At 37.2% G+C, this 23,443-nt stretch overlaps 1 protein-coding gene across 3 annotated transcripts in view; it reads right to left on the bottom strand.

The window, feature by feature from the left end:
• The window catches only part of DNM3 (dynamin 3), a 574,343-nt gene that overhangs the window by 297,264 nt on the left and 253,636 nt on the right, over window positions 1-23,443 (bottom strand). For all 3 annotated transcript variants that reach the window (XM_017866907.1, XM_017866908.1, XM_017866910.1), the window contains exon 13: window positions 23,093-23,144. In XM_017866907.1, the coding sequence (XP_017722396.1) occupies window positions 23,093-23,144 (52 nt within the window). The remainder of the gene's footprint in view (window positions 1-23,092; window positions 23,145-23,443) is intronic.

The following is a 23,443-nucleotide window of genomic DNA, read 5'->3' as shown; positions in this document are numbered from 1 at the left end:
TGTATTTTTAGAAGAAACAGGGTTTCTCCATGTTGGTTAGGCTGGTCTCAAACTCCCAACCTCAGGTGATCTGCCCACCTCAGCCTCCCAAAGTGATCGGAATACAGGTGTGAGCCACCACGTCCAGCCCATTGAAGACTTTTAAGTAACTGATGGGGTTGAGGCAGGGTTTCTCAAAGTATGTTCTAAGAAATGCTATTTAAGACAGACATTCCATGAAAAAAGTTTTCATGACTAAAAAAGTTATGGAATTCCTGCAATACCATACAGTCTTCTCTCACATACATAATGCACAATTTTCTGTCAAAAATGCTGAGAAGTACCAAGATAAACACACCTTTTAACTTTGCTTACCAACTCCAAATTTGACCATGAAGCCCTATTTTAATATCTCCAAGTGTTCCAGATGTACTTCCATAAACAGTTGGTTCATAGAGCTGAGGTGGCTACCCTTGAGAATACAGGGTCCTCAGCTATGGGAGAAAGAAGGGAATCTCCATTGGAGCTTTGCATCTCCTCTGCCTTTCCCTGTTCCCCTTCCCCAACACCACCTGTCCACTCCATGCTGGACTGGCTTTGGATGAGTACCAAATGTGGAATGTGAGAAAAGAATATTGGATAAGGGACTGTCTCAGAAAACAACCAGGTCTACAGCAGTGCAAGGAAATAGGGGGATGATGAGTGCAGAAGTCAGTGAACAAGGGAAGCAAAGAGCAGGCATGTGAGAACCTCCTGTGGGGTCTGTTTAGAATGATCGTATGTGTGTGAAAAAGACACATCTACCCAGACAGAATGCCATCCACAGGCAGCACAATACAAGAATGAGATATTGACACAAATTGAAAAGGGGGAAGATGCATTTAGGTATGCTTCTTCCTACAGCTTCTCATATAAACAGTCCAAGAAGAAAGAACTGATATTTCATTAATATTATCACAACACAATTTATTTACATAGCAAGTGCTACCTTTTCAGAGCCAAAGATAAGCTGAGTCTACATATTAGCCAGAGACAGAAGATCCATCCATCCATCCATCCATTGAATAGATGGTTATTGAATACTTACTATGTTAATTGAGTACCTTTTTTTTCTTTATTCTAGGCACTAGAACTTATATTCTCCAGTTGGGGTAGAGTTGTGGGGAGAGTTCAGGAATAGACAATAAACATATAAATGTATATCTGGGGATGATAAATACTATGAAAAAAAGCAATCTAAGTGAGATAATGCATGCTCTCAGTTTATGTTGGAGAGAAAATGACGTTATTCATTTAATCAGGAAGGGCCTCTTGGATAAAATAACATTTCAACAGAGACCTGAAGGAATTTAAAGAGCATGTGGATTGTGTTGGTGTAGCGGGATGGAGGAGGGGAATGAATTCCAGGAAAAGGGAACAGTGAGTAAATACAAAAGTCCTGAGGCAGGAACACCAAGGAAGCCAATTGCCTGATCCCAGTGAGTGAGATGGGGAGGAGCCTTAGGAACTGGGATCAGAGAGGCAGGAGACGGATCCCATAGACCTTAACAGTCATTGGAGACCTTTAGAATTGATTCTCAGTAGGATGGAAATCACTAGAGGGTTTTGAACAGGGAAGTAATATGATATTACTGTTTTAAAGAGTGCTTTCTGGCTACTGAGTGGAGAGACTCACAAGAGAAAGAGGAGAAGCAGCAGGGAGGCCAATAACCCAGGTGAGAGATGATAGAGCTTTGAGCAGGGTGGTGGTAATGGGCAGAGAGAGAAGTGGTCAGATCCCAGACGACAGGATTTGCTATGGGAAAGGAGATGTGGTATGAGAGGGGAAAAAGGGAATGAGAGCTCTCTGCAGGACTAGATGCCATGCTCTTGGAGGACAGAAATATTATCTAACACCTTTCTATCTCCAGCACCAAATATACAATCTGCACTTTTTTTATTACTGAGGTATGGACAGACTCCCAGACAATGAAAAGACTGTATGCTTCATATGGATACAAATGTAAGATAAACAATCTGTTTCTTTCATTGGTATGTTCTCTTGAGAAGATGAAGATAATTTTGATGGGGATAATTTTATTGTCATTTCTTAATCAATACTTTCATCCTGCCAACAACATTTTTAGCATCTTTATCATAGCTACTAGATAGTACATGGTATGAAGGTTATAAAAGATAAAATTTTGGACTGACTTCAAGATGCCCATAGCCTCATATGTGGCATGAAACTTATGCATACTGTAAAATAAGCAACATTTCCATGGAGGTAGCAAGTCTCCAGGTACTCTAGACCCAGCTGCATCCCTCTAGAGCATGATCCTTAACCTCTCGGAGCCTCAATCTTCCCGTCCATAAATGAGGATAGTAGTACCTACTGTTGGAGGACAAATGAGAATGAACGGAGCACTAAACAGTACTTGTAACCATTACTCCAGAATATAGCATTATATGAGTAAGTGTTAGTACAGGGATCAAAAGGCGTAAGTGCATGGAGAAGGAAAGGCTCTCATTCATTAGATAAATTGAGATACCTTATTTCCTTTGTACTCTTGTCAAATTGCTGTGTAGGGTAGGTGTGTATAAGTATAAAAAGTCTTAGAGATTCTGCTAATGGAAGAACGTTTATGAAGAGTATGAAACAGGTAGAAGTGATCACCTACATTTCAATATCCACACTAAAACAGAAAGAGTATCTTAGAACACCCAGCCTAATCCCTTTCCACTCCTTGCCACATGTTTCAGCCACACTGGGCTATCTTTCTGTTTCTACAACACACAAGTTCTTTCTAGTCCTGGCTGTGCCTTCTGATAGGACTGTACCTTCTGACCTTTTCACGGTTAGCCACGGCTTGTCATGCAGAACTCACCTTATACCATCCCTCTTCAGAGAGGTTGTCCTATTGTCTCTCTCCACATTGCCCCTCCATCTTCACTTTTCTTCATGGCAACCAATTTTAATTCTCTACACTGAAAATATACACAATTTCTTCTTGCTCATTTGTCTTCTTGTTGTTCATTTTCTATCTTTTCCACCACTAAAATATAAGCTTCATGAGAGAGTGAGGACCTAATCTGTCTTATTTACCACCCCACCCCCAGAAGAGTGTCTGGCATCGATTCAATAAATAGGAAATTAAATCAGCAAATAATGTCAAAATCCCTTTTATAGGCAGTATTATTTGCTTCTTTGCATCAGATTATTTAGGAAGACACTCAGAAGAAATTTATGATTGAGTTTGACCTATCAGGGAATTAAAATGTGATTGACAACACAAAAGGGATAACTCCCAGCTGACGCCACATGATGCAGGATGTGCTGTAAAATTTTGTGTAAATGCTTTGGGCACTTTTGTTAAGTCCAATTTTTGATGCCAGGAAAGTTAAAATTTATGTTAAGAAAGCATGGACTTCCTGAGTTTTTTGTTTTTTTGTTTTTTTGTTTGTTTGTTTGTTTGTTTGTTTGTTTGTTTGTTTGTTTTGAGAGAGAATTTTGCTCTTATTGCCCAGGCTGGTGCGCAATGGTGTGATCTCAGCTCACTGCAACCACCCCCTGCCCTGCCTCAGCCTCCCAAGTAGCTGGGATTACAGGCGCCTGCCATCACGCCCAACTAATTTTTTGTATTTCTAGTAGAGATGGGGTTTCACCATGTTGGCCAGGCTGGTCTCAAACTCCAACTTCCTGAGTTTCTTTGAGTACATCTGTTCCTCAGTTGTAAAAAAGTGGGGGAGTGGCAGAAAGAGCTAATAATAGTATATCCCCTTATAGAATTAGGGTGAAAATTAAACGAGGGAATCCATAGAACAGCCCCGCACATAGCAGGAAGTTAAGGAATGTTAATGTTACCAAGATAAAATTTTAAATAACAGTGGTCATTCTTGGAGTTTATTTTCTGAATATAATTTATTTCTTTCCAATTTGACTTTCTTATCTCATTAAGACAACTCTTTCACTAAGGAAACCCTGTTTATCTTTAATCATCAAGCTACACTTTCAGTAAATACCCCACATTCAGTAAATAAGACATTAATTATAACCCTGAGGACTACTTTAAACTGCTAATGTTATTAAATTAGAGGAGCCGTGAGAACTACTGGTTAAGTTAAAGTTTACTGGCACAATTCTGAGAATTCAAAAGGACAACTTTATTGTGATAATAAAAATGACTGTTAACCCTTAATGAATATTTACTATGAGCAGTGTGCACTTTACATGGATGTCCCACTAATCTTCTCAACAAATCTATGAGATTTGCACTGCTGTTCCTCTTTTATCTTTGAATGCTGTGAGACAGAGAGACTCAACCTTATGATGTGAACAAGTCGGCTTACAAGTGGCAAGTGGGGTCCCAAACTCATCTCAAGCTCCAGGCCTACGCTATTAAACGCCCCCTCTGTTTTCAGGGATAAAAAGACAGATATCACTACAGATTTTTATCACTGGAAAAAAAGTAACCTTTGACATTCAGGAATTGGTTATGTTTTCATGAATGGCACATACTGGAAAATGGAAACACTGAAGAGGTTCAGGGCCAGAGTCACTGTGATGAAAGAATTACTCAGATTTAAGAGTCAAAAGAATACCAACAAGTGGAAAGGGCCAAGACTTTACAGTTGATCCCTAGCTCCACCGTATGAGTCACACGGCCTGGGAGAAACTAGAGTGAAAGCAAACAATTGTGAGCCCCAGCTCTGGTGCTGGACTTCATGAGTTTAAATCCTAGCTCTACCACATAACTACATGTGTCACCCCAGACAAGTTATCCAACCTCTCTGTACCCCAGTTACTCAGTCATGAAGCTGTTGCTACCTAAATCATAAGGTCATCGTGAAGATTAAGGAAAATAATGAATGTCAAGTGCTTACCACAAGGCTGGTATGTAAGAAATACTTAATCATATCAGCTATTTTTATTATTATCCATCAAAATGAAGATAAGAGTATATGCTCTGCAAGATTATTTTGAAGAACAAAGCACCTAACACACTGCCTGATACAAAACACCCATGCAATAAATTATAGTTATTATTATAATTAAGTTATTAAAATATCAAATATTCCAGAGAATGACAGGTAGAAGTATAAATACATATAGCAGTTTCTGGGCAATCCTTTCAAAAGAACCTTCTGGTCTGCAATATGGACATCATCAGCAACAAAAGATCTTGTGACACCTTTATAGTCAATGAGGTTTTATAATTTGTCCTTTGCTAAACCCTTAAATGGCTAAATTGAAAGTAACACTCTAAGATTTAAAAAAAGGAATCCATCTGTTATACTATTTTCACAAATAAAGAAGCTCCAGTAGCCCATGTGGCTCTCTTTCTTCTCTTATATCTACTCTGTTCATTATCTGAGTTTAGCACTTACATCATCTTGTTTTGAGTTACTCGCCACTGTGTTTGCTATGTTCCCATTTTCCCAATAAGATTACAGCTTATTTGTTCAAAGCATAGACTTTCTGGGCTTTTAGGTCAGTTCTGCCATTTACTAGCTATGTGAACTTAGGCAGCTTACTTAATATAGCCAAGCCTCATTTATTTTCAACTAAGAATTGGAACCAATAATCCTAAATTCAAGTAGATTTTGTAAATACTAAGTAAGATGAATGTATATAAAGTACTCAATTGAATGTCTGGCATCAGTGAAGGGTTGATACTATTATCAAGTAGAGATCAACTATGCTTTATACTCATTTGGAATACCAAATACTTATACCTTCCCTAGATCACAGATTAGTCAGATTAGTCAATAAATTATTGGTACCATGGTTCTAAATCAAGGGCAATATCAACACCAAGGGCTACTGGAAACATGTAGCAGTCTTATTGTATTGTCACAATGCCTGGGAGGTCAAGGATGATAAAGGAAAATCTCTCCCATCTAAAGCAACAATAGCATTGGGTTTTATGCTATGGTTTTGTGCTAGGGTTTTAATTTAAGTCATAATTCGGTGGTTAGCTCTAATTGTTAATCAAGCTTAAATCAGTTTCTTTCTTAGATTAGAATTTACTATGTTCAGAATCCTATTTCAGAGCTACACGTTTTTTGTTTTTGTTTGGGTTTGTTTGTTTGTTTGAGACAAGGTCTCATTCTGTCACCCAGGCTGGAGTGCCCTGGCACAATTTCAGCTTACTGCACCCTCGATCCCCCTGGCTCAGGTGATCCTTCCACAACAGCCTCCTGAGTAGCTGACACTACAGATGCATGCCACCATGCCCAGCTAATTTTTGTATCTTTTGTAAAGACAGGATTTTGCCATGTTGCCCAGGCTTGTCTTCAACTCCCGGGCTCAAGCAATCCACCTGCCTCACCCTTTCAAAGTGCTAGGATTACAGGCATGAGCCACTGTACCCAACCTACATGTAATCATTGTTGTGGTGACGTATTTATTTAAATGGAAAACTGAAATAGTCAGTCAAGCCTGAAATGACAATTAAATTTAAAATACATTTTTTCCTTTGAATGACAGAAAGTATGTCCAAAATTAATAAGCAGCTTTAATATATTTTAGAGTCTCCCTTTTGGATGTTAATGTCACAGTTTGAGTCATTATTTTAAAGGACAATTATGTATCTGGCGATTTAATTCCAGATTTTAAAATATTTAACTCTTTCATTCATTCAAAAGTTACCTGTTGGATATTTATAAGCAGATTCTATGTTAGACACACAGAATATGGTAGTGAAAATGGCAACTACTGTCCCTGATCTAACTGAGCATATAGCCAAACTGGGGAGATGGACATTAAACAAGTAGATATACAAAACTTGGGTGAGAAAAGTATGTATTTCTATGGGAAAATGCAGTTGAGGACTGAGAATAGTGTAGAAGTCAGGAAAAGTACTCCTAAGAAAGTGCTACTTAAACTGATAAATGATGTTTGGGCAATAATGGAAAAGAAGAACACGGAAAGAGCCTGAGCTATTGAAGATGACTGGAGACCTTGAGCACAGAATTCAGGAGTGTCAGAGGCAAGAGAAGGAACAGGGAGAAAGGAGGGAATGAATAATGGATGTTAGAACTTTAATTTTATCTTAAATGTAAACAAGTATTTTTGAATGGTTGAAAGCTGAGGAGTAACAGGTTCAGAATTTTTTTTGTTTGCACCAAAACAAAACAAAAGAACAACACATTAACTGTTTGACTTGTTTGTAATTTCAGCAAAATGTTTCAGGGTAGAGTGTTGGAGCTCCTGGTTAAAGTCAGTCTTTTAATTATTTGTGGATTTTAATTACCCATATTCTTCCCAACCTGCTTAATGATGGCTAACTGAAAATTGGCTGTAACTCAAGATACTCCAGGAGGAAACTTAATAAAGTAAAGTATGTAACAGATGAATTCCTGATTTCCACTGAAAACTAAAGAACATGTAAGTAACAGGCATTCTGATTTCTGATGGGAAATGGAGAGGCCCTGGTAAATATCAGTCATCCAGAGCAGCTATTTTGTTAATCCCATAAACTAGTTGCAGATGTTGGCTCAAACAGCGAGGCTTTGCATCTGTAATTTTAAAATTGTCTCATATTTCTAAAACCCGACTCTGCATGCACCGGAAATCAGTGACATGAATTATGAACTCCAGGAAGAGGAGACGCACAAGAAATGCCAGAAGTGATAGGAGATAGTATTTGGAGCAGTGGTCAGGCTATGTGCACAGGATGAGTGAAGGATGACATGGTTCCTTCCTCCAGGACATGGATCCTGCGACCAGGCATTTGAAAATGAAATCCTGCAAGTGGATGTACCAAACAAGAGGAAGTCATTTATAGATAGTTGAGTTCCCAAAACAAATCCTCCTTTTCCCTTTTCCTCCTCCACTTTTATAGCAGGTCAACAGGAAGAACAGAGTTGCTGGAAAAGAAAAGATGTTTGAAGAGAAAATATATATATGCTAAAATTCCATAGCTTTATTAAGAAAATCAGGTTTAGTAGACTAGGGAAGGAAACAGTAAAATGACTTGCTATTAAACTAAGGTTTTTGTTATAATCGTTCTTTCTTATAAAAGACAAAAATCCATTTAGACTCAAATTAAAACTTTGAAAAGGAGCTGAAGATGGTAAAACTACATAAAGAATTCATATTAGTGCAAACAAATAATAATCATAGGCATTAGAAATTGTTTAAATTATGATGTCTATATTTAGTATTAATATTTTTATTTCCCAAGCTTATTTTATTTTTGTTCACCATTTCCAAAGTAGTTCTCCATCCAGGCAATATAAATGGTAGTACAGCTAATAATCTGCCCACAGGGGCCATCCATCACAGGCTAAGTGTGTAAATAACCTTACCAAGAATCAGGACAAAAACTTCAGCCAATTATTTGGTAAGGCAAGAGTACAGTGCAAAGTTTCAAGGAACTGAGGTTTAATTATAAAACCAGGACACTCATTTCCTGGATAGGGAACATTCATCCCATATAATTCAGCCTAATGGAATTCCCTGGGGTGGGGAATGGATTGGTTGCTGAGTCAAAGAAATTTCATAGTAACTTTGGGAGTAAGACATTTCATTCCCCAATTAGTGAATGCTCCACATGTTTACATTTTTTCAAGAGATTATCTCTTAAGTTTCACTTATTTTCTGCACTTATATAATTAGAAAATATATATTGCTAGGCAAATAAACCACTTTGCCCTTTCCAGAATTATTCAGATACATCTGAGACCTGCATTAACTCTTTCAAGTTACTAAGACTATTCCAATGAAGTCACAATCTTGCTGTACCATGCAAATTACTCCCAAGGGAAAGTAAAAATGATTCCACAGAAGCTGTAAGAGACTTGGTCATTGCAAATGTCTGAGGGAAAAAAGAAAAGGAGGGACTTCACTAAGGGGTGGGAGATTTATGGCAAATGGAATTTTGAACTAACATGTAGAGTTACTATATGATAAATCTGAGACCCTAAGATTAGAAAACATATACTTATCTGAGGAGGAAAAAAAATTAGATTGTTCTCAAATGGGATTATCCTATTACAACACAAAATTTTAAAATTTATGATAAAATGTCCTGACAAGCCCTGGCATTTAGGTACCTTGACACTGAGACAAGATACAGCAGAGTCCTGAGTGAGAATGGAGCCCAGAAGGTTAACCACTGGGTACCCCATGCCTAACTGCTCTGATCAACATACGCTTTCTTTTTTATGAATACATAATGCAGAACTCCTTGAAATACCTTAAGAATGTAAAGATGTCTCATATTTTGTGGAATATCCTGACTCAGGAAAAATTCTGTAATGTTATTGCACTGAATGTGAAAAGATTCGTGCTTTGGGGACAGAAACTGCAATTTGCCTTGGTCATGGCGAATTTGGGACATATTTATTTTCAGAGGATTTAATTTCAGTATGAGAAGCAATGAACAAAAATAACAAAAGAGCACTATTGGAAATATATACAAGAATGTCTCATCTATTTACTCTGATCTTCACTGGGATAATGAACCAGTGGCATCCTTCCAAAAGAACCTTCTGGTCTGCAATATGGACATCATCACTAACAAAAGATCTCATGACACCTTTATAGTCAACGAGGTTTTATAATTTGTCCTTTGCTAAACCCTTAAATGGCTAAATTGAAAGATCCGGAGTTCTCGCACGATAATAAGAGAAGAAATTGACATCCCTGCACAGCAGTCTCAGCCTATGAACTGACAGTGATTCTCCCAGCTGGCCAACAGCTAAAAACCCTTTCACCGTTTTTTCCACATCCTACTTAGTAACTATACTGAGTTTCACCATCTTCTTAAGACATCCTTGTAACTCCTACTCCCCTCACTCCCAACAGATGAACCAGCCTCTTGTTTTATCTAGCACATTGAGATAAGCAGGAATAAAGTACACAATATTTTTTTCTCCCCAATTTTGGTGACATTTCTCTTTCAACAGGAATTTTAATAGTAGTGCATATTCATTCTTTTTTTTATAAAGAATAACGTTACCTTAAATTGAATAATAAGAAAATTCATTCAGTGGCAAACGATCACTCCCAATAACCAAATAAGTCTTGTAGAAGAAAAGCAAGAACGTTTCATAAGTATATCAATATAACAAATTATGTAATTTATTCAATATGTAAGACCATAATCACTTCAATGAAATTCAATGCCCATTTTTGATAGAGAATCTCAGATACAGAGGAATAGAAGAATTTACTTTTTTAAAAAAATTCTTTTTAAAAAAAAATTAGGTTCAGGGGTACATGGGAAGTTTGTTACATAGGGAAACTTGTGTCATGGGGGTTTGTTATACAGATATTTCATCACCTAGGTACTAAACCTAGTACCCATTAGGTATCCTCTCCCTCCTCCAACCCACCTAAGTTTCTTTCTTCCTTTCTCTCTTTCTTTGTCTTGCTCTGCCTCCCAGGCTGGAGTACACTGGCACAATGTTGGCTCACAACAACCTCCTCCTTCTGGGTTCAAGCAATTCTCCTGCCTCAGCCTCCTTAGTAGCTGGGATTACAGGTGCCTGCCACCACATCTGGCCAATTTTTGTATTTTTAGTAGAGACGGGGTTTTGCCATGTTGGTCAGGCTGGTCTCAAACTCCTTACCTCAAGTGGTCTGCCTGCCTTGGCCTCCCAAAGTCGTAGGATTACAGGCCCAAATTTATTTATTTATCATACTAAATATATTTAAAACAAAAATCCAACATTAAAACTGATGGTAAAAGACTAAAAACATTCCCACTAAAGTAAAAGCAGTTTAGAAAATCCAGTACTATTTTATATTGTTCTGTAAGGAATAATATATGAAAACAGAAATAAAAGATGCAACTACAAATGTAAAATAAAATTATAATTGAATTTTAAAACTACTAGAGAATCCAGTAAACTCCAGTGATACAAAATAAGTGCTCAAAATCAATGGTTTTCATGTAGCAATAAATGATTATAAGATATAATTGAAAATCCTATTTAAAATTACAACATGAGTATTTTCAGTTATTTTATATTTTAACAAGAAATATAAATTTACCTAAATTAAGGGGGAAAACAAAATTATAATAAACAGAACAAATAACTATTTTATTGGATGGGAAAACAGGAAGTGAAAAAATGAGACTTCATCCCATATTAATTTATAAGCTTTACACACACCCAATCAACATTCAAATAGAACTCTAGTTGGGATATGACAAGATTTTAATCTTAAACTGAAAGAATAAGTAATCTACAAAAGCAAAACTCATTTTGAAAAAAGAATAATAAAAGGAAAACCTAGCAGTTATTAAAACAAACAGCTGCAATAATTAAAAAGTGTGTCACTGTACAAAAATCAACAGATGGAGGGACAAGACAAATAACCTAGATACGGACTCTAGGTGAAGAGTTCATCCTTCACCAGGACTGAAGCCAGAATTCTGCCACTTATCCATCGTGTGACCTAGGGTAAACTGACTTTTCTAAGCTTCAGTCCCATCATTCATAAAACAGGAAAACTACTGGACCCTATTTCACAGGGTTGCTATAGAACTGCATGAGTGGATGTAAGGAACACATTTAAGGCAATATCTAGTCATAGAGTAAATTTTAAGGAATGTGAACTGCTATGATTATTATGCTATTATTGTTGACAGTATACAATCACGGAAGTATTGCAAATCAAAGGTGATAGTATGGACTGTTCATAGGATTATATTTGTACATTAGCCCCTTTGGAATAAAAATAATAATAGCGGCCAGGCGCGGTGGCTCACGCCTGTAATCCCAGCACTTTGGGAGGCCGAGACAGGCGGATCACGAGGTCAGGAGATCGAGACCTCCTAACTAACACGGTGAAATCCCGTCTCTACTAAAAATAACAAAAAAAAAAAAAAATTAGCTGGGCGCGGTGGTGGGCACCTGTAGTCCCAGCCACACGGGAGGCTGAGGTAGGATAACGGTGTGAACCCGGGAGGCAGAGCTTGCAGTGAGTGGAGATCGTGCCACTGCACTCCAGCCCGGGCGACAGAGTGAGACTCCATCTCAAAAAAATCAATAAAATAATAATAATAATAATAATACCCGGTAGTAAATGAGTTGTTACGAGATACATAGTGCTTTACATAAACTAATGTGTTTAATCTTCATAACAACTCTAAGAGGTAGATGCAATAATCATACTCCTTTTGCAAATGAGGAAACAGACAAACAGGTATTAAGGAACTTGCCTTAATATGGCTGGCAAGTGGCAGAACCAGGCATTGCAGATTCTATGCTCTTAGCCTCTATACTCTGCTCCCTAAGTTAGTGCCTCACCTCATACCCTGTGCCATGACAAATCTCAGATGGGTAACAGGGACAAATGTCAATAATGGATGCATTAAAATGCTACAAACATAAGGATGAATACTTAACTGCTCTTGAGGTAGGTACCACCTTTCTAAATGTAAACACAGTAGAAGAAATGAGAGAACAAAGAACAATAAATATTACTATAAACCATTTCTTAAAACCTTACCTCAAGAACCTTATAAATAAAATTAAATTCTACATAAGAAAAATGTTTAAAAATTGTTAATAGATATGATAAAAGGTCAGTATAATTATTATATCAAAATTCTGTTATAAATCAGTAAAAGTTTAAAAATATTCAAGAGAATATAAACACTAGCATGAATGGCTCATTCTAAACAGAAGATACTAGTGGTCAATAAGCATGAAAAATATTTCTCCTCATTGGTAAGTTATAGACATAAGTGACTGTGGTTTAAGAAGACAGAAGTATATGATCATCAAACAAACAAAAAAAATTTAAATAGCTAAGTATAAAACTCCACAAAAATATTGGAAGAAAATATAAGCAAGATAAAAAATAAATGCCATAAAACGTTTAAAATTGTCTAAACCAAAATTATAACTTTTTGTTTTATAATATACAGTAAATAAACTGAAAATTAAGAGATAGATAAGCAGAAAATATTTGTCCTATATATAATACAAACAAAATTAATATCCAGACTATTTTAAAAATTCTAAAAATCAATAAGAAAATATTACAATGGTTCCCTAAAACGGGCAAAAGACACATCAGACATTTCATAGGAGAAGGGATACCAAAGTCTGTTAAATAGGTATAAGGCTGGTCTGTAACTTTCTTTTTTTTTTTTTTTTTTTTTTGAGACGGAGTCTCGCTCTGTCACCCAGACTGGAGTGCAGTGGCACGATCTCGGCTCACTGCAACTTCCGACTCCCTGGTTCAAGCGATTCTCCTGCCTCAGTCTTCTGAGTAGCTGGGATTACAGGCATGTGCCCCACCACGCCCAGCTAATTTTTGTATTTTTAGTAGAGATGGGGTTTCACCATGTTGGCCAGGATGGTCTCAATTGCCTGACCTTGTGATCCACCCTTCTTGGCCTCCCAAAGTGCTGGGATTACAGGCGTGAGCCACCGCGCCTGGCCTCTGTAACTTTCAATAAGTAAAATGTAAATCACAACAACAATATATTATTTTTTCTGTTAGATTATCAAAAATTATATAAAATATAATTATCCAGTACTAGGGATTGAGGTACTTACATATATAGTTGTTGGGTCTATGAACTGGTTCAGCTGTTTTGGGAAAACTGGAAACAGCACAAATACTTATCCTTAGGGAAATGTGAATTAAGTATGGCACATCCATACTGTAGAACACTATAATATTATGTCACAAAGAAGTTTTGTCATTTTATGTCTGCGAATTTACATGGAAAGATCCCTAAGACATATCATTAAGTGAATAAAGTGAGTTCAACTTCAAATATTTACTCAGCAGCTACCATACACCAGCTTTTAGACGTTGTTAGGGATACATTAATCAATAAAAGAGAAAAAACTCCTTGCCCTGGTGGAGTTTACAATTTTAGCACAAAACATGTACAATATTTGTCTATTTTTATTTTTTTAAATCACAGTGTCTTTGTGTGTGGGTGGGTATGTACACATGTGCTTGTGTGTGTATATATGTGTATATATACTCCAAAATGATAACAGTGGTGGTAGCTATGGAGGTGAGGTAGTGGAGGTAGCTATGGGTGGGGGTCAAGAGTATATTTATTTTATCTGCATTATTTAACTTTTTCACAGTAAAAATGTGTTCATATATTTACTGTTTAACTTGAAAATTATAGATTCAAAATTATGTACTTTGGATACAAGTAACAAATGGATACTGTGTGGGCTCTGTGGATACTTTGTGCTAAATAAGCTATACAGTGGTTAATAAAATAATATCTTCGGTGAGGAACATTAACATTTTTAAATGTTATCAAAATTCCAAGAAATTGGAATAATACAGGCATTTGCTTACTTGGAATCAAACATACCACACTTGTGAAAAAGAGAGCATCAAAGAGGATAAAAGAGACAGAGGGAGGAAAAGAGGGAAGCAGGGAGGGAGAGAGAGGAGCTATGGGGCAGCTGAAGGGAGGCAGGAGGAGAGATGCCTTTGTTTCACCAGTTGTTCTTCCTCTGGTGAAACAAGACCACGCTCCACTGTCCCAAAGTTAAAACATAGCAGAGAACCTAGATTCTGCCTATTGAAGGGGTTTTTCAAAGTAATTTTGAGTAGATAAGATAATCTCTTCACTGGTTTCTATGCTCTGAGCCCTCCATTAAGATGCAACTTGGCTGTAAAAATATGGAAAGTACATCTGCTTATTTTCTGGGGAAAAAATGTAAGTGGCATACATTAAATACTATTCCAAATAAAACTCTAGATCTCAAAGATGCAGAACAAATTAACAGGCTGTATATTTGACAAAGTGTGGTTTTCATAAACTCTAATCTCTATTTTATTATAATAAAATAATGATTATTATATTCTATAAGCTATTGACTGGCCCCTTTGGAGATATTTTTATAGAATTAAAAAATAAAATGGCAACAAATTCAAATAGCCATTATAGTTTTTTGGTTCATCAGATTAATTTATATAAACCCAAGTTCATTCTTTTCAGATCTAATGGCTTTATTATAAGAAAAATTTTAAGTGGCCGGGTACAGTGGCTCACTCACACCTGTAATCCCAGCACTTTGAGAGGCCGAGGCGGGTAGATCACCTGGGGTCAAGAGTTTGAGACCAGCCTGGCCAATATGGTGAAACTCCATCTCTACTAAACATACAAAAATCAGCCAGGCATGATGGCACACATCTGTAATTCCAGCTGCTCAGGAGGCTGAGGCAGGAGAATTGCTTGAACCTGCGAGGTGGAGACTGCAGTGAGCCGAGGTCATGCCATTGCACTCCAGCCTGGGCAACAGAGCAAAACTGTCTCAAAAAAAAAAAAAAAAAATTAAGTAATAAAAAAAGCAAATTAATATAAATGATGAGATTATAAATAATTGGACTATAAAATGAGATTCTTGATGAAACTTAGAAACCATTAGAATTGTGGTTAAACACGGTGATTAAGATTTGAATCCTGGTGCTATCATTTATGATCTGCGTGACTGGGCACATTACTTGGCCTCTCCATGCCTCAGTTTTCCTATCTGTAAAACTGAGATAATAGGGGGTACCTACCTCATAGAGTCATTGAGAGGAATTAATGAGCTGATGTGTGTAGAACACCCAAAACCATACCTAAGTACCTAACTAGTATTATCTCATGTAATACAAAAACCTTATGAAACAGTTACTATTATTATCAGCTTATTAAGGATTAGAAACCTGAGGCACAGTAAGGTTTAATTAATTTGCTCATGGTGACACAGTGACTCCACTGTGTCAGCTCTGAAGACCATTGCACTATGTTGCTTCTCAACCTAGTATAATCAGTAGAATTATTTTTGAAAGGAAAGGGAGAGAAGGTGAAAGACATGAATTGGAAAAATAATTAAATTTCATTAATAAATGAACCACAGGGTTTTAATGATGAGGTGTTAACCATCTTATATTCCTTTAAAAGACAACATACACAAAATCCTATTATCCAAATTAGGTTGTTCTGAAGACAAATAATGCTCAGCAAGTACCTGCCTTCACCTGTGATGCACCTCCTCCAGCATCTATCCTTTCTTCTTCCAACAATAGCTCTTTCACAGGACAGGCAGCCCATGTGTTCTGGTGAGGAGCCTCCCCTGTGCCATATGATGTGACCTAAGTCAACCAGTATACCTCATTCTCTGGCCACAGTGAATAGTTCAGAAATGAGCACATGATCCACATCAGTCCAATCAGACTGAACCTTAAAAGGTTTTCTGAAAATCCTGGGAGAAAGACTCTTATTTCTGCTGGATTCAAACTAGGAAGAAAATTCCCTGGAGACTGATGACAGTTATCTTGCAATCCTTTGGGGCAAGAACAGAACCACAGCAAAAGAGCAGAACAAAAATATGGAAAGAAAAAAACTAGTTCATAGTGACACTATTTGAGCTGTGGATTAAATAATGCTGATTCTATCCCCGAAGTGTCCATTCATGTAAACTAACAAATTCCCTTTTTTCCAGGGTCATTTGAATTTTCTGAAATTTACATCTGAAAAAATCCTAACTGATAGAGATATCGGTACCAGGAAGTCAGGTAAGAGTTGGGGTTAAGAGTGACAGACCCTAAAAGGTGGAATTAGCTGAGTAGAGAAAGGCGAGAGGGCTGGAAGGATCTCTCTTAGGCTAGGATGTTGGCAATCCTTGTTATCTATTTGTTAAAGAACTAATTAAAATCTCACCTTTTTAACATTGGACTCAAACCATGTACATACAGAGGGTGAAGAACTAGGGGACATGGCAGGAAAATTTCAGGATAGTGAGGTCCATTTATAATTTTCTGAGACCTGTGAGAGATCCTATGAAAAAGAGACAAGTGTCTACTGAAACTAGTTTTCAGAAAGTAAGGAGACAAGAAAACCCTGTTTGGAAGGAAATGTCTTCTTCTGTTTGCAGCCTGCAATACAAAGGTTGATAATCCAGTTACCTGGAGACCTTGTAGGTTTGAGAAAGTCAAATTTCATATTCCAGTCTAAAGTTAGAACAATAGTAGGCACATGGATGACAAACAAAACTGATAATAAGCTTGAGACTAAGAGGTACCCTGATATCTAGACTCATGCAAGCACCTGTTCTACTCCCTGCTTAAAGAAAAAATATTTCCAGTTATACAATTGCAGCTGGATACATTCTCGGGCCAAGGAGCATGTCAGCAATGCCTTCCTGCTAGACTCTTGAGGGCAAAGGAATGAATTATTAGTCATGTAAATGCCACATCAGTCCTCCTGGCCCCTAACATATTCCAACCAACGAAATTTCATCCCCATTTGTATTCAGCTACTCACACCTTCTGAAGACAACACTCCACAGATATCTTTAGTTATCACTTGTTGTGCCCCTCCTCCACTGTCCGTTATCTCTTACTCCAATAACATCTCTGACTTTCAGGAGGCATTCTCTTTACTCTTAAACTTTCAAGTACAACATGCCACTCCCTGACCTTAACCTCCCACTTCATCATTTCTTTTCCTTAATCCTAGCACAAACTTTTTCTGATTTTAGTAAAACCTCCAATTCCCTGGCTTGCCCATTTCCTTTCAATTTTCAGTGAGCATCATCCTTTTTTATCTTTTTTTTTTTTTCCTGGGCACAAGCTCAGAGTATATTTTTCTATTTTCCTTGCAGCTAGGTGAGCCCAAACCACTAAGTTCTGTTCAACGAAATGGAAATGATGTGTGCCACTTATGGACGTTCTTAAAAATCTCCCTTGACCAGGCTTCTGTCTCTTTCCCACCTGCTGGAAAAATGAAATTTGCAGGTTCTATGCAGGAGAAGGTGGAGAAGGGAGATTTTGGAATCTCTATAATTCCAAAACCCAGTCTGTTACTGACCATGTGAAGCCAGGTATCTCCCTGCCTCTTGATGACCTTCACTGAATTATTATAGCAGGGTGAATTAAATTTGTATTATGCTAATCTACTGAAATCCTGAGGTTGTTTGTTACCTAATCTATCCTGATTAATATATCAACTAAAGCTACTCATGTGAGATTACACAGTCCTTTACCTCAACCTATTTCTCTTAAAAACTCTAACTCATCTTCTCTCTTGACATTCCATGCTGCCTCCCTAGAAAAACCCCAGATCAGAATATCAATTCATTTGTCTGTGTCCTCAGCTTTATGCCATCTTCCAACTGTAGAGCAGAAGAACAATTTACAAGGCCAAGAGAATTCATGCTGTCACTGGACCCTCAGATAGTCCCTAACCTGCACAGGACCTTCCACAGTCCAACTATCTGACAACTTCCTTCAAGTTCCTTGAGCTCTTAGAAACATCTAAGTATTGATTATTCCCTCCTTGAAATATTCTCTCCCTTTAGCTTTTGTTCTACCACTCTCCAAGTTTTCCTACCTCTCTCATCACTTCTTAAATGCCTTTTCGGTTCCCCATTCAGTTCCAGTTCTTTCTCCATCATGCTTTAAGTCTTATATTCCTTTCTATGTTCTCATCCTTTGGAGGAGGTCTCATGTACTCCTATGGCTTCAGCTACCATGTATTTATGGACAACAGTGAAAGTTATGTCTCTAGTGTACATGAGTCCTAAACCTCAAATCCCAATGATATCTCCAATAAGCACAAACATCTTCAAAATTGAAATCAGCACCTTCTTTATTTTATTTTATTTTATTTTATTTCATTTTATTTTATTTTATTTTAAGACAGAGTCTTGCTCTGTCACCCAGGCTGGAGTGCAGCAGTGTGATCTCAGCTCACTGCAACCTCTGCCTCCCAGGTTCAAGTGATTCTCCTGCCTCAGCCTCCAGAGAACCTTGGATTACAGGCACTCGCCACCATGCCTGGCTAATTTTTGTATTTTTAGTAGAGATGGGGTTTCACCATGTTGATCAGGATGGTCTCAATCTCTTGACCTCGTGATCCACCTGCCTCGGCCTCCCAAAGTGCTGGGATTACAAGCATGAGCCACCGCGCCCGGCCCTAAATCAGCAGCTTCTGCTCTCTTCTCCCCTGACACCTGCTCCTCCTTCTCCTGTACTCCCTTTGTCAGTACATGCCCTTAGCCATAAGCCTAGAAGGATGACTTAACCCCCTGAGAACTCTTTATAACCCTTCGAATTCTACCCTCTGAATATATTTTGAATCTGTTCCTTCTGCTAAATACTACCGGCAACCAATGTTTTCCTCACCTGAATAAAAGCATCCTCACCAATTCCCATATCTCTAATTTGTCTCCTTCGATCTATTCCATTACAGACCTTTCTAATATAAAAATCAGTTGAGTTCCCTTCCCCATTGGAAATCCTTCCATGACTCTCCAATACCTTTGGAAGAAAGAGTTCTCTGTCTCTTCTGGACTTAAACACTTTTATCCAACTTCCCACAGGACGTTTTTACTTCAAACTCCCACGGTGACTCATACTCAGAAAGCTGCCTTTCCTGACTTTGGATACCAATCCGACTTTTTTGCTATGCTCTTTTCTCCGTGAAGAGCAGCATCATCTTACTTGTACCAAAATCATAAATCTTGATGGCACTGAAGACAATCTCCAGCCTTCTCTCCAACATCCCATTCATCACAGATTTTTTGGATTCTTCCTACTTAATAACTCTTGAATTCATCAGCTTTTCCTCAAATTCAGTACAAACACCCAAGCCCAGATCACCACAATTTTTCATCCACATCAGCCTTCTAACTAATCTCCTTTTTCCAGTCTTGTCTCGCCTTCGAAGACTTTCTCTACAAATGTTAATATGATTGTGCTTAAAACCTTACTATAATTCTATACTGCTTTAAGCAACATAAAAATAGCTTTAATGGGGCTTGCGTCCTAATGAAGGAAGACAAAAAAGAATAGATAAATAAATAAGATTGTTTCGATAGTGAAAGGCATGGGGAAGGGAGGGTGACTTTAAATCTGGTGACCAAGGCTGGTCTCTTGAAGAAGTGATGTTTCAGTAAGACCTGAAGGGTCAGAAGTAACTAGCCTTGGAAAAGGAAGTGGACTTCAGTTTGCTTACTTACCATCATCCCCGCTGGGCTGTGGGCTTCCTGAGGGTGAGGCCTGCGATTGATGCATCATCATGCTTCTCTAAACACCCACCACAGATTTTGGCACAGATAGGTTTTGAATACATGAGTGGAAGGATGAATGAAGGTTAAATTTAAAATTTTGAGCAGTCCAGCTTTTGGTAAATTATGTGCTCACATTTTTTTGTATATTTGCTGACATCGACTCGTGAAACTATTAAAATTTCTAGGCAGACATAAACAAATCGAATTTAAACTTTAAAGGAGAGTGTTGTCTTTTTCGAATCCTTCTAAAATATTTCAGAACAGATGCTGCACAACAATCTCCTACAACCAGGAGCCCTAAGAGGACAGCAGCACGGATGAATCACTTCCTAGGACGCTGCAGAGTGTTTCAGCCCCACCAACCATAAAAGCCAGCATCCGTCGGAAGGCTGGGCCCCAAAATTCCCTGGAGTTGAGCCTCTTAATAGGCAAAACTGTTTTCATATAAACCCCAATCAATATCATACGCTGAGATTCATAAAGAAAAAATTTCAAGTCATTATGGTTTATTTCTGTTAAGTAGGAAGAACTACTAAGGATCCTTTAAAATATATCGTATCATGTATATATTATTGGATTTGATTCTGGAAAATAATATATTCTAGTTCATAATCCCTTGCTTGCAAATTACATTTTTTTTCTTAGCAAATTTGGCAGCAAAAGCTGATCTGATGTGAGAAGATTTATCTCTTATTTAAAAGTTTACTTGGTGTGACTATTCCTTTGTTTCACTGCAGAAATAGAATATGTTTCATTATAGGGTGCTGTCTCTAACTCCACAAAATGTAGGGTAATATATGATATAGTTAATAAACTCCAAAAAATTCTGACCTTCAAGGCATGCTTTGTCCCAGAGGTTTTGGATAAGGAATCTATATTCCATGATAACACTGACCCAATTCTATTATCTTGAGATATAATACTTCCATAATGTGTGGGCTTTGAAGTAGCCAGCAAAAGTTAAGTCCCAGAAACACAATTAGAATGATTTGAGTATTTGGAAGTAATATAACTGAAAGCTGTTCCAAGTTTCCTCTGATTTAAAGTATGCATATATGCCATTATACTATTGCTTTTCCTATATGTACATACTTCTATGAGCTAAGCGATACTTCTGACTATGAGGAAACTTTTATAGGTAAATCCTTTATAACATATCCAACCACAATCTGGGCACTGCAGGCATCAGAACAATTTCCGTAGCTTCTAATTTTCCCAAGTGTTTTATTGTTCTCATTTTATAAATTTTATAATTTTCTTGTACTTAAACTTTTTCTCCCAAGAGTTTGAAGAAACAGCACCTAACCTCCGGGAGTAAAGTTTCTATTCTTTACAGGGCACATATCTGGTACTGGGCTGCAAACCTCATTATGTATATAATTTCTGAATCCCACCATCATCCCGAGAGATATTTTCTATTCCTCCCATCACACGGCTGAGCAAACTCAGGCACAATTTATCCTAGACCACATGGCTCCTAAGTGACAGAATAGAATTTGAACCCAGGAATGTCTAGGTCCGAAACCTGTGTCTTCCCAGAATATCATGGGGTGAATAATTGACTCGTGCTCTAATCTCATTCTCAAATTGTGCAGAGTTGGAAGAATAAGCCTGCTTTATTCATGGTAGAAATTAGAGTTTAATTTTTTTTCTAAATACCTATGACAATGTCTTTACACTTCCATAAAAGAAGACACAGTATCTGGTTTTCAAAGATTTAACTCTATAGCCATATAAAATGTCCATCAACATAACTTTGTTTTTCTGTTTTTTTAAAATAAATGCAAGTAATTGGAATTGGGTAGGCTTATCAACAAACACAGCAAAATCAGATATTCAATATTTACCCACCTTTTAGAAGCATCATCTACATTTATTGGAAATATTATCATACAAGGGGAAGAGAAAGGCTTACACCTCATAACAACATAGCATAAAAGGACAGAGATGAAGATCATTAATGATTTTAATTATTTTAAGGCCCATTAAAATTAGAGAAATATCAAAGCACCCACAGTGTTAAGGGTTTATTATTCTAGCATTTTAGAGTTTACTAGTTCATACCTTTCAATCACAGCAAGTTATTAGCAGTGAAGGGATGAACCCTCTTAAGAGGATTTTTATTTCAATGATAGGGTGTTACGGACAAGACAACCTCAGTTTTTAAAAAAATTAGTAGCAAGCGCTAGTTGAGTTAATCAGTTAAAGACAAACTGTGCCCTTGGGAAGCTAAATGAAAAAGCAACAGTAAAGCTTACAGAACTTAGCTCGTACAATTTGCCTTGAAGGCGGAAGATTGGTTCCCTGAAATAGCAAAGAATTATATGCTTTAGTTCAGAAAAAAAGTTTTTAAAATAAAGTCTGTTATTACCTCTTCTCCTTTCAAAACAATGGGAAAAAAATCTAGAGCAGAGGTTTCAATTTGTTCAATAATTGTACCTCTGAATGTTTTTTAAAAACTATAACACCATCATTGTTTTGACTTGAAAAGAAATAACAATGCAAATACTCATTATCACATAAAACATAAAAGACACAGCAAACTGTCGAGTTAATACAATCTCTGCAGAGCGCTATTAGTCAGAGACAGCTGGTCAGCCCAAAACACAAAAACTCAAAAGATCAGATCTTCTTAGGAATTAACATCTTCATTAACCAACAAGAATTTAGTGCGGCAGAGATTAAATCCAACAACTGCCTTCTTCATGAGCTGTCCCTTCACTGATACCAAGCTGTGCAAATGTGTGAACTAGTTAGCAATCCCAGAAAGCTCATGCAACTACTCACCATATTTTAACCTTCAACTGACTCACAAACTCAATGTTAAATTAAACTTAGGGGTAATGTAAGCAAGCAAAATAGGACACGAGGAGTCAAATTTGAAATGCAGAGCAAGTAGCAGAAAAGTTATTTAAAATAAATCAATATGGTTAACTGCATAAAGTAGCCAAAAAGAAATGCAATTTGCTCCAAAAATTTTTTAAAGCAAAAACAAATCAAAATGAAAAGCTGCATTTCAAGCAAAATTTGCACGTGATTAATTTGCATTAAAAAAAGTCAATCAAGCGATTTAGTTCAAATTCTTTGGGACATGCATAGACTGATGCTCTTATGCAATTCCTACCTGATTTCCAATTGTGGTTTTCTTGTGAACCTGACTGCTCCTCTGCTGAGCACTGAGAAAAGCAAAGGAAAGCAGCACTGAAGAGACACATACAATTTTTTCCTGAACAAGTAACAAATACTAAAATATATACAGGCTTTAAAAAAAAAAAAAATCAATGGAGGCAGACCTAATACCAAAATTCCAGCTCAGTTTAATTCTGGAAGCAAAACCAACTCAATGGGACTCCTAATAGCACATAACTCCTAGTAGCACATAAACCAAAAATATAATAACACCATTGAAAGAAAAGCTGCATTGCAGCATTAATAACATGAGTTGACATATTTGCAATGTCCCACAGGTAGACAG

This window comes from Rhinopithecus bieti, unplaced genomic scaffold, assembly GCF_001698545.2.
Source record: "Rhinopithecus bieti isolate Rb0 unplaced genomic scaffold, ASM169854v2 scaffold_1853, whole genome shotgun sequence".
In the NCBI taxonomy this organism is placed as follows: Eukaryota; Metazoa; Chordata; class Mammalia; order Primates; family Cercopithecidae; genus Rhinopithecus; species Rhinopithecus bieti.
This window is presented reverse-complemented; position numbering and strand designations above follow the sequence as displayed.